Source organism: Euphorbia lathyris, chromosome 4, assembly GCF_963576675.1.
Source record: "Euphorbia lathyris chromosome 4, ddEupLath1.1, whole genome shotgun sequence".
Classification (NCBI taxonomy): Eukaryota; Viridiplantae; Streptophyta; class Magnoliopsida; order Malpighiales; family Euphorbiaceae; genus Euphorbia; species Euphorbia lathyris.
The window spans coordinates 75,945,347-75,958,799 of NC_088913.1; the positions used below are offsets into that span (position 1 = coordinate 75,945,347).

Sequence of the window (13,453 nt, forward strand, 5' to 3'; positions counted from 1 at the left end):
ATGAATAGATAGCAAATATAACCTCTCTCTTTTCATATACATATTTCTTTATCTTTTTCTTGTCTTTCCTGCTTTCTTTCTCCACTTGACCCTTATTACTATTTCCCCCTTTTCATTTGATTATATTTGCAATTAGTGGTTTGATAGATTCAAATCTTCAAGTTTTCTTAATCCTCCTTCAAATTCAAAAATTCCCACCTGGGTTTTACTCCAACTTGAAAAAAGATGCGACTTTCACTCAATTTCAGTTACTTCCTTTTCATGATTCTCTCCGATTCCTAAAGTTTGGTTGAGTCTTTATTAGATTCTTTTATGCTCCTAAGAAAAGGAGATTCTTAGATTCTCTCCAATATATGATTCTACATAATGCCCTTTTAAATTACCACAAAAACCTCACTCTCTTCATATCCCGTTCCTCGGTTTTCGTTATGTTTTAGAAATAACGTTTCCTGTGTCTGTTTCGGTGCCATGGAAACCCTATATCCATCGTTATTCGTGGCGAATTCGGAGTGGTTGTTTAGCGAAGGAATTACAGAGTGGAGTAAAGAGGAAAACAAGAGATTTGAAAGGGCTTTAGCTATATATGATGAAGATGAACCTGATAGATGGATTAAAGTTGCAGCTATGATTCCTGGAAAAACAGTTTATGATGTGATTAAGCAGTATAGAGAGCTTGAAGATGATGTTAGTGATATTGAAGCTGGAAAAGTACCGATTCCTGGATATGATCATAATAATAATAAAAGTTCGTCGAATTTCACATTGGAATGGATTGATGATCGGAATTTTGATGAATTTAGAAAGAGGCCTTTGGGTTCTAAATCTGGTGATCAAGAGAGGAAGAAAGGTGTTCCTTGGACTGAAGATGAACACAGGTAATTTCCTTTTGTTTTTTTTTTTTTTAATCAAATTAACCATTCATGAGTTTTCTTTTTTAATTTTATGGAAAGTTTCTATAATGGGTTAGTGAAGTTGTGACACGTCTCGTTTCGTGGAATGTTAAAATTGTGACACATATCACAAAATTTGGCAACACGTGTCACAATCCTAATTAATAGAGAGTTCTAAAAAGGATGAACGAGTTAGTGAAGTTGTGACACATGTGTCACAATCCTAATAGAGAGTTCTGAAGAGGATGACCGAGTTAGTGAAGTTGTGACACATCATGTATTATCCTTTTGTGGAAAGTTAAGATTGTGACACGTATTGCAAAATTTGATAACACGTGTCACAATCCTAATAGAGAATTCTGAAAAGGGTTACCGAGTTAGTGAAGTTGTGATACATCATGTATTATCCTTTTGTGGAAAGTTAAGATTATGACACGTGTCACAATCTTAATAGGGAGTTCTGAAGAGGACTCAGTCATCCTTTCGTTAGGAAAGCAACTCTGGATTTTGAACCATAGTAATTAAAATTTATTGAAAATTTCTATAATCATCCCAGATCAAATTGATCATGGATCATTGAAGTTTTGACACGTCATATATTATCGACTAGTGGAAAGTTAAGATTGTGACACGTATCGTAAAATTTAATTTAGCAACATGTGTCACAATCCTAACAGAGAGTTCTAAGGGGGACTCGGTCTCTATAAAATTTCCCTTTTGCTAAATGATTATGGATCATTGAAGTTGTCGTGGATCATTGAAATTGTGACACGTCATGCATTATCGTTTAGTGGAAAGTTAAGATTACGACACTCATCGTAAAATTAATTTTGACAATATATGTCACAATCCTAATAGAGAGGTTCTAAGGAGGACTTGACCATCCATACAAAATTTCCCTTTTGTTAATATATCAACTCTTGGTGAATAGCATGTAAAAGATATTTCTAATAATCAATGGAGATCAAACTGACCATGCATAATTGAGGTGGTGATATGTCAACACTATTATTAACATGTCATCTTCTAAATGGTTCAAGAAACAGTAAAATGAATTTTATTGAAATTTTATAATAAAATAAGATCAAACCAGTTCAGAACCATTAAGATGGTGACACGTTAATGCCACTGCTAATACGTTATGTCCTGAGTGATCCAAGGTACACTAAAATGAATTGTATCAAAATTTTATTGTGATTTATGATAAACTGTCAATACTATTATTGATTTGTCATTTTTTAAGTTGTCCAAAAACCACAATACATTGAATTTATCAAAAAAATTTACAATAATTTATGCTAAATTGATTTTGGGCTGTTGAGGTGGAGGCATACCAATACTGCGTTAGACGTTATTTTTTTTAGTGAAACAAAACTACAATAAAATGAATAAAATCTCTAAGACCAAACTGTTAAACAAGTGTCGATATATGAATTTGATATATATATCCAAATTAGTTTAATTTTTCTCTTGAAAAGATTTGTTCAGAAAGTACATTAATTAGTAAGTATAAAACATTACGATTTGTGGACAATTTTGGAAATTTTTTATAATGTGTCTCAACCATTCAGATGATGTCACGTCATCAATTCAATTATTGATATGACATTATCTAAAATGGAGACATCACTATGTAGAATTTTTTTTTTTTTTTTTTTTTGTAAATTTTGATTGAAAGAACAAAACTGAATTTGGGAAAGCAATAAAAACTTTCGTGATTAACATGATTTTTTTTTTTTCCCAATTAAGAACTTTGAAGAAATTTTTGTTTGATAACATAATTTATGATTAAACCTTGGTAAATGATGATTATTAGGAGGTTCCTTCTCGGACTTCTGAAGCATGGAAAAGGAGATTGGAGGAACATTTCAAGGAATTTCGTAGTCTCAAAAACACCAACTCAAGTAGCAAGTCATGCCCAAAAATATTTCATCAGACAACAACTTTCAGGAGTCAAAGATAAAAGAAGACCAAGTATTCATGACATCACAACCGTTAATTTTGCTGATACTACTTCATCTGACGGCCGAGAACATCACAAACCTCCTTCTACTGCTGATATGCACAAAATGATCATTGATTGGAATTATACTAAGCCCGCCGGAACCGGAACGTTAACGTTATTCGATTCAAAGGATACAGACTTTCTTGTTTCGTCTCCGAATGAAATTGCCTCCGCCGGATTTAAATTCCAGGGACAAAATCTGTATGCCGCCGTGGCCGCGGCCAATATGAACAACCCTCATAACTTGGTTTTCCAGAGATATCAGATTCATGGATGAGGGTTTGAAATGTTAATTTTGTGTTGTTTGTATAATTGAAATAGAATTGAAAAATGTGGTTGTATTGGAAAGAAATTTAAAATGGTGGTGCTTTATTGTTATTTGGTCATATATTATGTGTGGAATTAGTTAAATTATTGGTAGTTGTATTAATTTCATTAATTTCAGTAGTCTATATTTTAGAAATCCATATTGAAAAACTTGTATGAATATTGATTAATTTATCAATAAAATTATTTTTAATAAGATATATCGTATTAAAGTTTTTTTAGATTAAATACAATTTTTAAGTCTATCGGGTGTTCAAATATGTCAAACAGATCTCAAATATGCATCAATCTTGACATATAATTGATGGGAAGAAAATTCGCTATCTCCATCATTCTCCCTCACACCAACAAAAGTCTCAGTTTATTTAAAATAATATATTGTTGAGTCAGGAGACCTACACGGAAATTAGAGACTTTTTTTGTGTGAGGAACAGCGATGTGGACAGAGATTTGGGGATAGAAGATTATGTTCCTAATTTACAGATCCAAGGAAGTTGATGAGGGTCTAATGACAACTCCTGATCCGTTGGCGATGCCTCGAGTTGTATCAAAATAGAACATTGGTTCAGTTAAGTAAAGTATCCAAGCGAGGGATCAAGCATCTACTGGTCATTGAAAAACGCCGAATAACTTCATAGCAAGTATATACAAAACTTGAATTTTTTCTTCTGAAGTCAGCACTGCTTTAAGTAAGGATGTAAAGTTAAACTATAGCTGTTTTAAGTCTCTTACTTCTCGACCTCTCGACTCTACCACTAATAAAGAATGGGTTTGAACTCAGGGTTGTTTTAAGTCATGAATTTCCACCTCTGATTTCAGAAATGTATCAACTGAATTACGATCTGTTACCGGTATATTGTTGAAGTGAAGTTAATGACTCATATTGCACTCTTTTTTAATGAAATTCCTACACTAAATGAATGTTGGCCTCTTCTTTAAGATATTCCTAAACTTTAAAAATGCACTAAAATAAAAAAAAAGGGCCAAGTTGACCCCAAAGATTGACAAAGATGAGCATTAGCTATAGTCGTAGGTGAGTATGAATTCCACTTAAAAATGAGCATCACATGCTTTTATTGTAAGAATGGCAATTGGGGTTTTTTTTTCTCTTGAACCAATCCAATTTCTCTTCCTTTTATCATCATCATATTTCTCTTTCTGCCAACCCATTTTGTCAATGGTGGAAATGACACTATTTCATTTGCTATTTCTATATCTTCTTTTTAATTTTAATAGCTACTCTATATGGAATAAGCATCATGCTTTTGTGATTCTAATTAGTTTTACTAAGCAATTGTGGTTAGATTTTGTGCACTAACTACTTATATTGTTCCTTAGAATTTTAGTATCTATCTTTTATGTGTAAAATAATGTTGATCTACTTCTACCATGACTATATGGAGGAATATGATCCTTAGCTATATAGTTATTGGTGTTCCTTGGTTATTGGAACTCTTGAAGTATGAGAATTAATATAATTGAGTGAATAAAGTAGAATGGGTATGGATTTGTCACGATAATGATAATGAGATTAATACATTATGATGTTTAAGTTAGTGGAAAATTAAATAAAGTACAAATGATACGGATTCGTAACGTTAATGATGGTTTTGATCTGAAACCAATAAAGAATAATCTCTTCACTAACTAAACTAGTAAGAAATGATCCCAAAAGTTGAATAATCTTGCTTCCAAAGAGGAATTTTGTATTTGATTCATAAAAAGTTGTTCATCCTTGAAAAAAAAAAGAAAAAGAAAGAAAGAAAGAAAGAGAGGTTTCAATACCTCTCTAGACTAGATAAGAAATGACCCAAAAGGCCTCACTAGAGTTACAAGTTATGATTGCATCACGGGGGTAAATAGGAGGAATTAAGCTAATGGCAAAACAGCAAATAGGCTTAAATAGCAAAACAGTAAGTATCAGATGGAAAAACAGTAAATAAGCTGAAGCAGGTTTGTAGAAGACATGTCTCATTGGCCACGAAGTTGGGCCACACGACGTGTAGTCTAATTGACATGCTGTGTAGTTTAGTCTTAGCGCTGTTCACACAAGCATGGGGCTTCCACTCAGCATGTAGGAATTCTTCTCGAAATTAATTAGGCTGCCATCGATATGTTTCACACAACGTGTGGCTAAGGTGACACACCGTGTGAATTATGCCAAAAATTTACAAGAGCTCAGTAAGCCTCCCACACGACGTGTAATAGATTGACAAGTCATGTGGCTCTTCCTTTATGGATTCTTCTTCCAACTAACCTGCTCTCACGCGCGCGGCTAAGGTAACACACCGTGTGAGCTCTCCTTCACAATTGGTTTGGTTTTCCCAAAGAGATGCCCTCATCATTCTCTAATTTTTCAAAAGAGTTTGACCCCAATGCTTCTTTAGTAAACTTGAGAGGTGCATCCGGATTTTATAGGCTTAGATCACGTATGTTGAAGGATAGTGACATGTTACCTATCCAATTCGGGAGTGGAATGTGATAGGCATTGCATTGACTCTCATGGTGACTTTGTAAGGGCCATAGTTCCTCGGCTGAAGTTTGCTACTTGGTGCACTTGTGAGTCGCTCCTTGCTCAAACACACTGTCACCTCATCACCGACCTCATATTGAAGGTCCCTTCGATGCACATCGACATTTGCTTTTAACTTCTTGTTCCACTCCTCAAGGGTTTCCTTCACCTTTTGGTGCATTTATTGATACTCATTGGCAAGCTTGTGAGCTGTCACATTTCCCTTATCCCCTTTTGCAATATCTACTAAGTCAAGAGTGTGATTAGGGGTCTTCGTATATACCATTTCAAAAGGCGATGTCCCTGTTCCCGAGTGAACAACCTCATTATAGACGAATTTGGCTTGTTCCAACATCAAGTCCCACATCCTTGATTTATTTTTGCACTTGCTCCTCAAACGGCTCCCCAAGGTCAGATTGACCACCGTCGTTTGTCCATCGATTTGGGGATGAGCGGTGGTACTAAATTTCAAAGTCGCATCAAATAGAGCCCACAAAGTTTGCCACAAATGACTTAGAAACTTAGTATCTCAATCTGAAACAATGCTTTCCAGAATGCCATGCAATCTCACTATCCACCGGAAGAAGAGTTTGGTAATATTTGAAACGTCGTTGGTCTTTTAACACGGGATGAAGTGAGCATAACAAAGATGGAATCCATCCCCTTTTGTGTCCTCGGTAAACCCAGCACAAAGTCCACCCACAAGTCTTTCTAAATGGTGTCTAGCACATGTAGAGGCATATGTAATCCTGAATTAGTAGCATTCCCTTAGCGGTTTCACAAATGAAACAACGCTCCACTAGATATGCAATATTTATACGTCTTGTCCCTCCCAAAGTTCCCTCCAAGGCTTCCGATAGTGTAGACCTCGAATTATCTACTCCTGAATGGAGGTACATGATAAGCATAACTGATTTCCACTCATGAGGTACTCATTAATTACATGATCTCTCTTCCACGAGTTGGTTCTTGCAATACTCCCAAATAACCTTAAAATTCGGGTCTTTCTTGTAATCTCCTTTCACATGTTAAAAATAGTCCACTTCAAGAGCTAAAGTCTTGAGAAGTGCAACTCTCTAGCTTAGAGCATCCGTCATCTTGTTTTGTTGTCCGGCTTTATGGATAAGCTTATAGGGGAACTTATCCACAAAGGCGGACCACCTAGCATGCATCAACCTTCGAAGTTGTTTTTGGATTCCCAAGATTCCCAAATACTTCAAAGCTTGGTGGTCGGTATAGAGTACGAACTCCTTTCCCTGCTAAGTAGTGCTCCCACGTTTTCAAGGCTCTCACCACGACATAAAACACTTTGTCATACATGGCCCACTTTTTCTTCGATCCGCATAGATTCTCACTAAAATAAGCCACTGGCCTCTTTTGTTGTATGAGAACTACACCAACACCAACACCAACCCCACTTGCATCACACTCCACCTCAATGAGCTTTTCAAAGTTAGGAAAAGCTAGTACCAGAGTCATACTCAACTTCTCTTTGATCAATACAAAATTGTTCTCTTGCTTTTCCTCCCACTTGAACCCACTCCCGTTTTTCAAAAAACCGGTCAAGGGTGCCACTGTAACACTGAAATTTCAGATGAGTATTAAACATTACTAGCCCATGGAAGCTTCGGATATCTCCCACATTCTTAGGTGTTGGCCAATCCCGGATGGCATGAACCTTCTCTTCATCAACCTGAATTCCAACTCCACTCACCACATATCCGAGGAAGATAAAGCTTTCCATAACAAAATCACATTTCTTGGAATTGGCATATAATTGGTGCTTTCTCAGCAAGTCTAACACAACCTCAAATGCTCCACATATTCCTCCAATTTTTTAATAGAGATGAGGATATCGTCGAAGTACACTACTACAAACTTCCCTATCACCAGTTGTTGAATCGGTTCATTAAGCTCATAAAAGTTCTCGGTGTGTTTGTCATCCCAAATGGCTTCACTAGCCACTCATACAATCCATAATGTGTTTTGAAGGTTGTTTTCCACTCATCTTTGGCTCGAACCCCGATTTAGTGATAAGTGCTCCACAAATCGATCTTAGAGAAGACCTTCGACCCACTAAGTTGGTCAAGAATATCATCAAGCCTTAGCGTCGAGAACTTATACTGTATAGTAATCTTGTAAATATCCTGGCTATCAACACATATACGCCATGACCTGTCCTTATTCGGTGTAAGCAAAGCCGAAACCGCACAAGGGCTCATAGTCTCCCACACGTACCCATCTCTACCAACTCTTCAAATTTCTCCTTCATTATCTCGCTTTCCTTCAGACTTATTTGGTAATATAGAAGGCTCGGCAAACTAGCCCCATACACCAAATAGATATGATGTTGGATGTCTTTTATGGTAATAGTCCATATAAAAATTCTTTAGGAAATATGTCCTTATACTCTTCAAACATATTCTTCACGTTCCCCGGTAATTCTCTATCCTCCACACGCTTTGGTCCCCCACTAACCTTCACCATGACCATATAGACGAGTTGACTATCCTCACATTCATTGACAAATGACTTATGGGGCACACTATCAATGTCGCCTTCTTCTTCAAGTTTGATTCCCTCATCATAAAGGTTAGCACATACTTCACTCCATCCTTCATGAATCGATACGTGTTTCTCCTTCCGACATGAGTAACATCTCTATCAAATTGCCAAGGTCGCCCCAAGAGGAGATAGCACACATCCATATCATCTTGGTAGTCCCCAATAGCAATCAGGACTTTGCACCTTTGATCTACTCTCAACTCGCCACACTCTTAATCCACCCCACTATATGGGCTTAGATATGCTCCATCAACTAATCCAAACTTCCAAATAGCAGTGTTGCTTATGATGTTCTCTTAGCTCCCGCTATCAATAATCGTATTACACCTCTCTCCTTGCACCAAGCAACGTGTTCGGAACAATTGATGTTGTTGATCCTCTTCAACTCTGTTAGAGACCAACAATCTCCTCACATAACACCTCATCGTCATCCTCATAATCATCTTCATAAATTTCAACCATATTATCACTCCTGCTTTTAGGACATTCATTGGAGTGATGACCTTGCTCATTACATCAGAAACATTTAAACATTGTCGGTTTGGCATAACGGTTGTTGCCCCTAGGAGGCAGTGGTGCTCGCCTAAAAGGTCTCACATCCCCTACCAATGCCTTCCCCATAATTGGAGCTTTCACCCCCACTCGTACGTGTCACTCGCTTCCCCTTGTCTACCGACTTCGTCACATCTCTTCCCATAAACAAACTATCTCCCCCGAAATGATGGTAGCTATCCTGAATCCTCACGCTCAATTGGGATTCTGCCTTAACTGCTAAATTTTGTGTGTCTTACACCCGAATCACCCAATCCTATCTTGGATATTATACCGCAATCCTTCAAGGTACCTCGAAATCTTTTGACTTTCGGTTTTCGATAAGTTTTCCCTTGCCAAAAGTCATAAGAATTCTGAAGTATATTCATGGAAGCTCCTAGTTTCTTGAGAACGTCTACGATATGAGTTATAAATATATTGTTCATAATTCAGCAGTAGAAACCGCTCATGAAGCATGCCATTCATCCGAAGCCAATAACGAATCAGTTCACTTCTCTCTCTTCAGTGTTTAGATTCTCTTCTTTAGCATGAGATGGTATTTCTATCGAGCCTTTTATTGAATTTCCATTTGCCATTTGCCAAGCATAGATATTCATGGGCTCTACCCTTTCTCTTTCCACCTTAGTGGGTTACACTCTCAAGTAAGGGACATTATGCCAACTGATTCTGATTAAAGGGCATGTGTAGGGTTCAACCGGCTCGGGTCCAGTCGTAGAGTCTCATATGCTTTCTTTGTTATGATGTTCTCTAAGCTTTAGGTGTCCATTAGTGCCCAACGAACCTTAAAATCTTTGATTCATACCTCGATTACCACCGTATCATCATGCTCTAGTTTAGGGGTAATCTTCATGTTGAATGAAAATTTAGAGCTGGAGTTTCTGGATCCTCCATTTCCTAGCGACCTCTTCCTTTTGGGCATCTGGCCTAGAGAAAACCCTCCCAAAATCAATGTTATCAGAACCGGACCGGACATCAAACTGGATTAGTGACTAGGTCACGGGTCACTTGGTCGGATCGGATTGCTTAGATTAGTCGAACCAGATGACGTAATAAATAAATAAATAATATTTATATATATTAAATATATAATTAATTTAAAATTATTTTTATAAATTATATATATCCAAAACAAATTATAAACAACTTTTGGTTTGTTATTTTTTTTTAAACTTGAGACTTAAATATATAACGAATAAATAGAATTTAGAATAACTTGAAATATGTAAACGTATTTTATGACATGCGATCTTTTTAACGGTATATTATAAACTCAAAACGGACAAGTGATGAATAAGAAATTGACGCTTAAAGTGAACCACTTGAAATGCTTTAGAAGAAGATAAAAATAAACTAAGCATTCTTGTCCCACATAGGAAAGAAATGAGAATGTTAACTAGTTTATAAGTAAATGGCCTTCACAAGCCTTTAAGTAATTACTACGGGAAATGCTCTCTCACGCGCATGGGGGGTGCAGTCGTTCCACCATCGGGTTAGGGGCGTACCCGCACGACGTGGGCAACACGAATGTCACATCGAAACGAGCTCTCTTAGCCCGGCCTCCTTTCGCTAGATTTTATCTCTTTTTCTTAAAAAATTTCCTCTTAAATTAAATTATTTTCATTAATTCCTCTAAAATTAAACTGCCGGTTCACACCGGTTTTTAAATCATTGATCAAACCAGTCAAGCTCGGATCGGACTGCCATCCGGTTCCCGAACAAACCGGTCCGACCGGTCGGTCCGGTCCGGGCTTGATAACATTGCCCAAAATGACATCTATAACACTTCATAGGGCTCGACCTTTATTGTGATTGTATTTTCACTCTGATGTAGAGCCGTTCTCGATATTTTGTAGGAAATGATATAGCTTTCCTTAGGTGGCCATTTTCATTGGTTTGGTGATAAGTTGCATACAGTCCTCTATATTGTGTCCATCGATCTTGTGAAATTGGTAGTGTGTTCCATTATTTTGTACAGGTGATAGTTTCATTTTCAAAGGGGGGGGGGGAGGTGGTTGATATGTACTTTGTTGTTTTATGTCCAATATAGGACCTCTTTTCTAGGAGTGTTCATGGAGAGTATTACCCTCTCTAGGTGCTTGCAGTGGCATTCTTCTATCTCGATCTTTATCGTTCATGTACTTTTTGTATATTCTGGTAGAGGCATTCATTTCTTTCAATATGGGATTAAATTTGTGAGTGTCCCATCTGCAGAAATCCCTAGCTGAGTCATCAGGTCCTTCAAGGATCGGGGTTGATTGGTTATAAAATCTCATGATACCTCTTTGTTCAAGAAATTAGGTGCCATGATGCCCACTATGACCTCTAAATTTAAAACTTTGACTTGAATCGAGAACTGTTGGAGACATTCCATATAGTCCTCGAGGCTTTAATTTTATGGAGGATTAGGAAGTTAAGATCTTGCATAGCTTTGCTTTCGAGGATGGACGTGACAAAGTAGTCCATGAACTACATTGCCATGTGCTTAAAGCTCGTAATCAAACTCGGGCTGAGTTGCTCGAACTACTAGGCATCGACATCCTTCAGTGTAGTAGGAAAGAGGTGATACATCACAACATCAGTGGATGTGGTAATTTCCATAGAGCGTTTGAAGTTCTTTGTGTGGGTGGTGGGATCCCCCAGACCATTATACTCCTTCAGCAATGAGTATTTGAACCCTTTCGACATTGGCTTCGTCATGATTCTTGTGGATAGCAGTATTAAGATTTCAATTACATCAGGATGCTTTGAGTCAATTCCAACTTCAACTATACCATTGTTGAGCTCTTTTAATTATTTGTGAATCGCTATATATTGGGTTTTGAACCCTCTTTTAATTATTTGTGAATCGCCATATATTGTGAATCTCCTTGGATGGCAATCAGCCACGAGTTTTTGACTCGGTCACCTTCTTTTTTTCTTCCTGACTTATGGATCAAGATTCAATTGAGCTAAGCCTGGGCTTAGGCCTTCTGCGATCAAAGTCCAAGGTCCTCCTACTCAAGAAGGTCATCTTTCCTCTTTCCTCTTGTTTGATCTTGGAGGGGATTGGTTATTTGTTTTCCTTATATCCTATGTTGATGAATTCCTTGATATGTGGCGCTTTATGGGGAGCCTTCTTTCGCTTTTGACTTTCCACCAGACCCTTTAGGTTGATAAATTGGGGATCCATCCATGTGGTGTCGACAGCTTGGGACGGTACGATGTTAGGTAGAACATGACGCATTCCCCGATTTGCAGGGGTGTCTAATTGTTTCTTCAGCTAACTCCAATTTCTCTTCCAGTTCCCTCATTTCGACAACATGCTCTTGTCGTATTATGCTGACGGTTTCTTGGGCGGAGTCGAAGTTCTCTGCCAGTTGCTTGGATATTTCATTTAAGAGCCTTTGATGTTGTGACCCTAGACCGTTAGTATTGTCTTTCATTTTTTGATCTAGGTCCTTATGGAACTATAGGAGTCGACGTGCTTCTTCTTCGATTGTTTCTTGAACTCCAGACGCAGGATGTGTGCTAGAGGAGGGGAAGTAAAATGAACTGTTCAAACGAGACATGGCTTTGTGTTAGTCCACACTCACCGCACTAATTTGATGTTGTTGAATCCTATAGATATGTGAGTAAGTATGCAATAAGACAAAAATAATCAAATGAGGGGTCAGAGACCTGCTAACCAGCTCCGATGTGTAAGTAATCTTTTAGGGACGAGATGAGGATGTACACAATGATAAACTAAAGTTGTGAATAGTATATTTGAGCTGATTGAGGTGGTTACAGATCTTGGAGCGTGTAGGGATACATGTCACCTGTTGATAGGTAGATTTGTATCCATTAAGCGTGAATCTATTTACTTCCAGCCAACTAGTATGTTATTGACAGGATTAGGGGAACATATTGTAACGGGTTGATCTATGGTTGGATCAATATCGATGCTCCAGATAGTGACATGTGATCCAATCTTATGGGTAATTGTGTAGTCTTTTGTGATGACACCACGTGGATCCCAGCTCGCAGGTGATTGCATGGGCTTTCCTCATGATGCTTTATGGACTAGTTTATATTCGCGTGATATCGAGTACATTACCAAAAATAATTTTCATGAGTACTTATGTAAATGAAAAAGGATAAAACTAATCTAGAGCAAAACAGTGAAATTGAATTACACCTAAAAATCCTTTAAAATACAATTGTACTTTTCACTAATCCATTTGATGAAAAAAAATTAAATAAATAAAATAAAGAGAGACAATTGGATTAAACCCCAAAGAGGAGAAACCATTTATAAAAATTATTCTTAACCTGGTAATAGTTGAGAAATAATTCTATTAAATGTACTGTTTTTAACTTTATAGTTAAAAATAGTTCCATTACGATGGTGGGTCCGTCATAATGGTACAAAAGACAAAAAAAAATTGCTTTTATCTTTTGTACCATTATGACGATAAACCCACCATAATGAGAGAGTTTTTAACTATAAAGTTAAAAATAACCCTTCAAATTATGGCAGTAAACTTGTTGTAATGGTACTGCTCTCTCTGGAAAAAAAACTGCCGCTCCTCCTTTCTTTCTTCTTCGTGTCTTCAAGTTTTTTCTCTCTTTTGTGGATCTACA

At 37.2% G+C, this 13,453-nt stretch overlaps 1 protein-coding gene across 1 annotated transcript; it reads left to right on the forward strand.

Annotated features, from left to right (window-relative positions):
- On the forward strand, positions 1–3,363 carry LOC136225463 (transcription factor DIVARICATA-like). The gene is made up of 2 exons (XM_066013471.1): positions 1–875; positions 2,707–3,363. Exons 1-2 carry the CDS (start codon positions 469–471, stop codon positions 3,170–3,172), a joined length of 873 nt encoding a protein of 290 aa, XP_065869543.1. The 5' UTR covers positions 1–468; the 3' UTR covers positions 3,173–3,363.
- Positions 3,364–13,453: the final 10,090 nt, after the last annotated feature.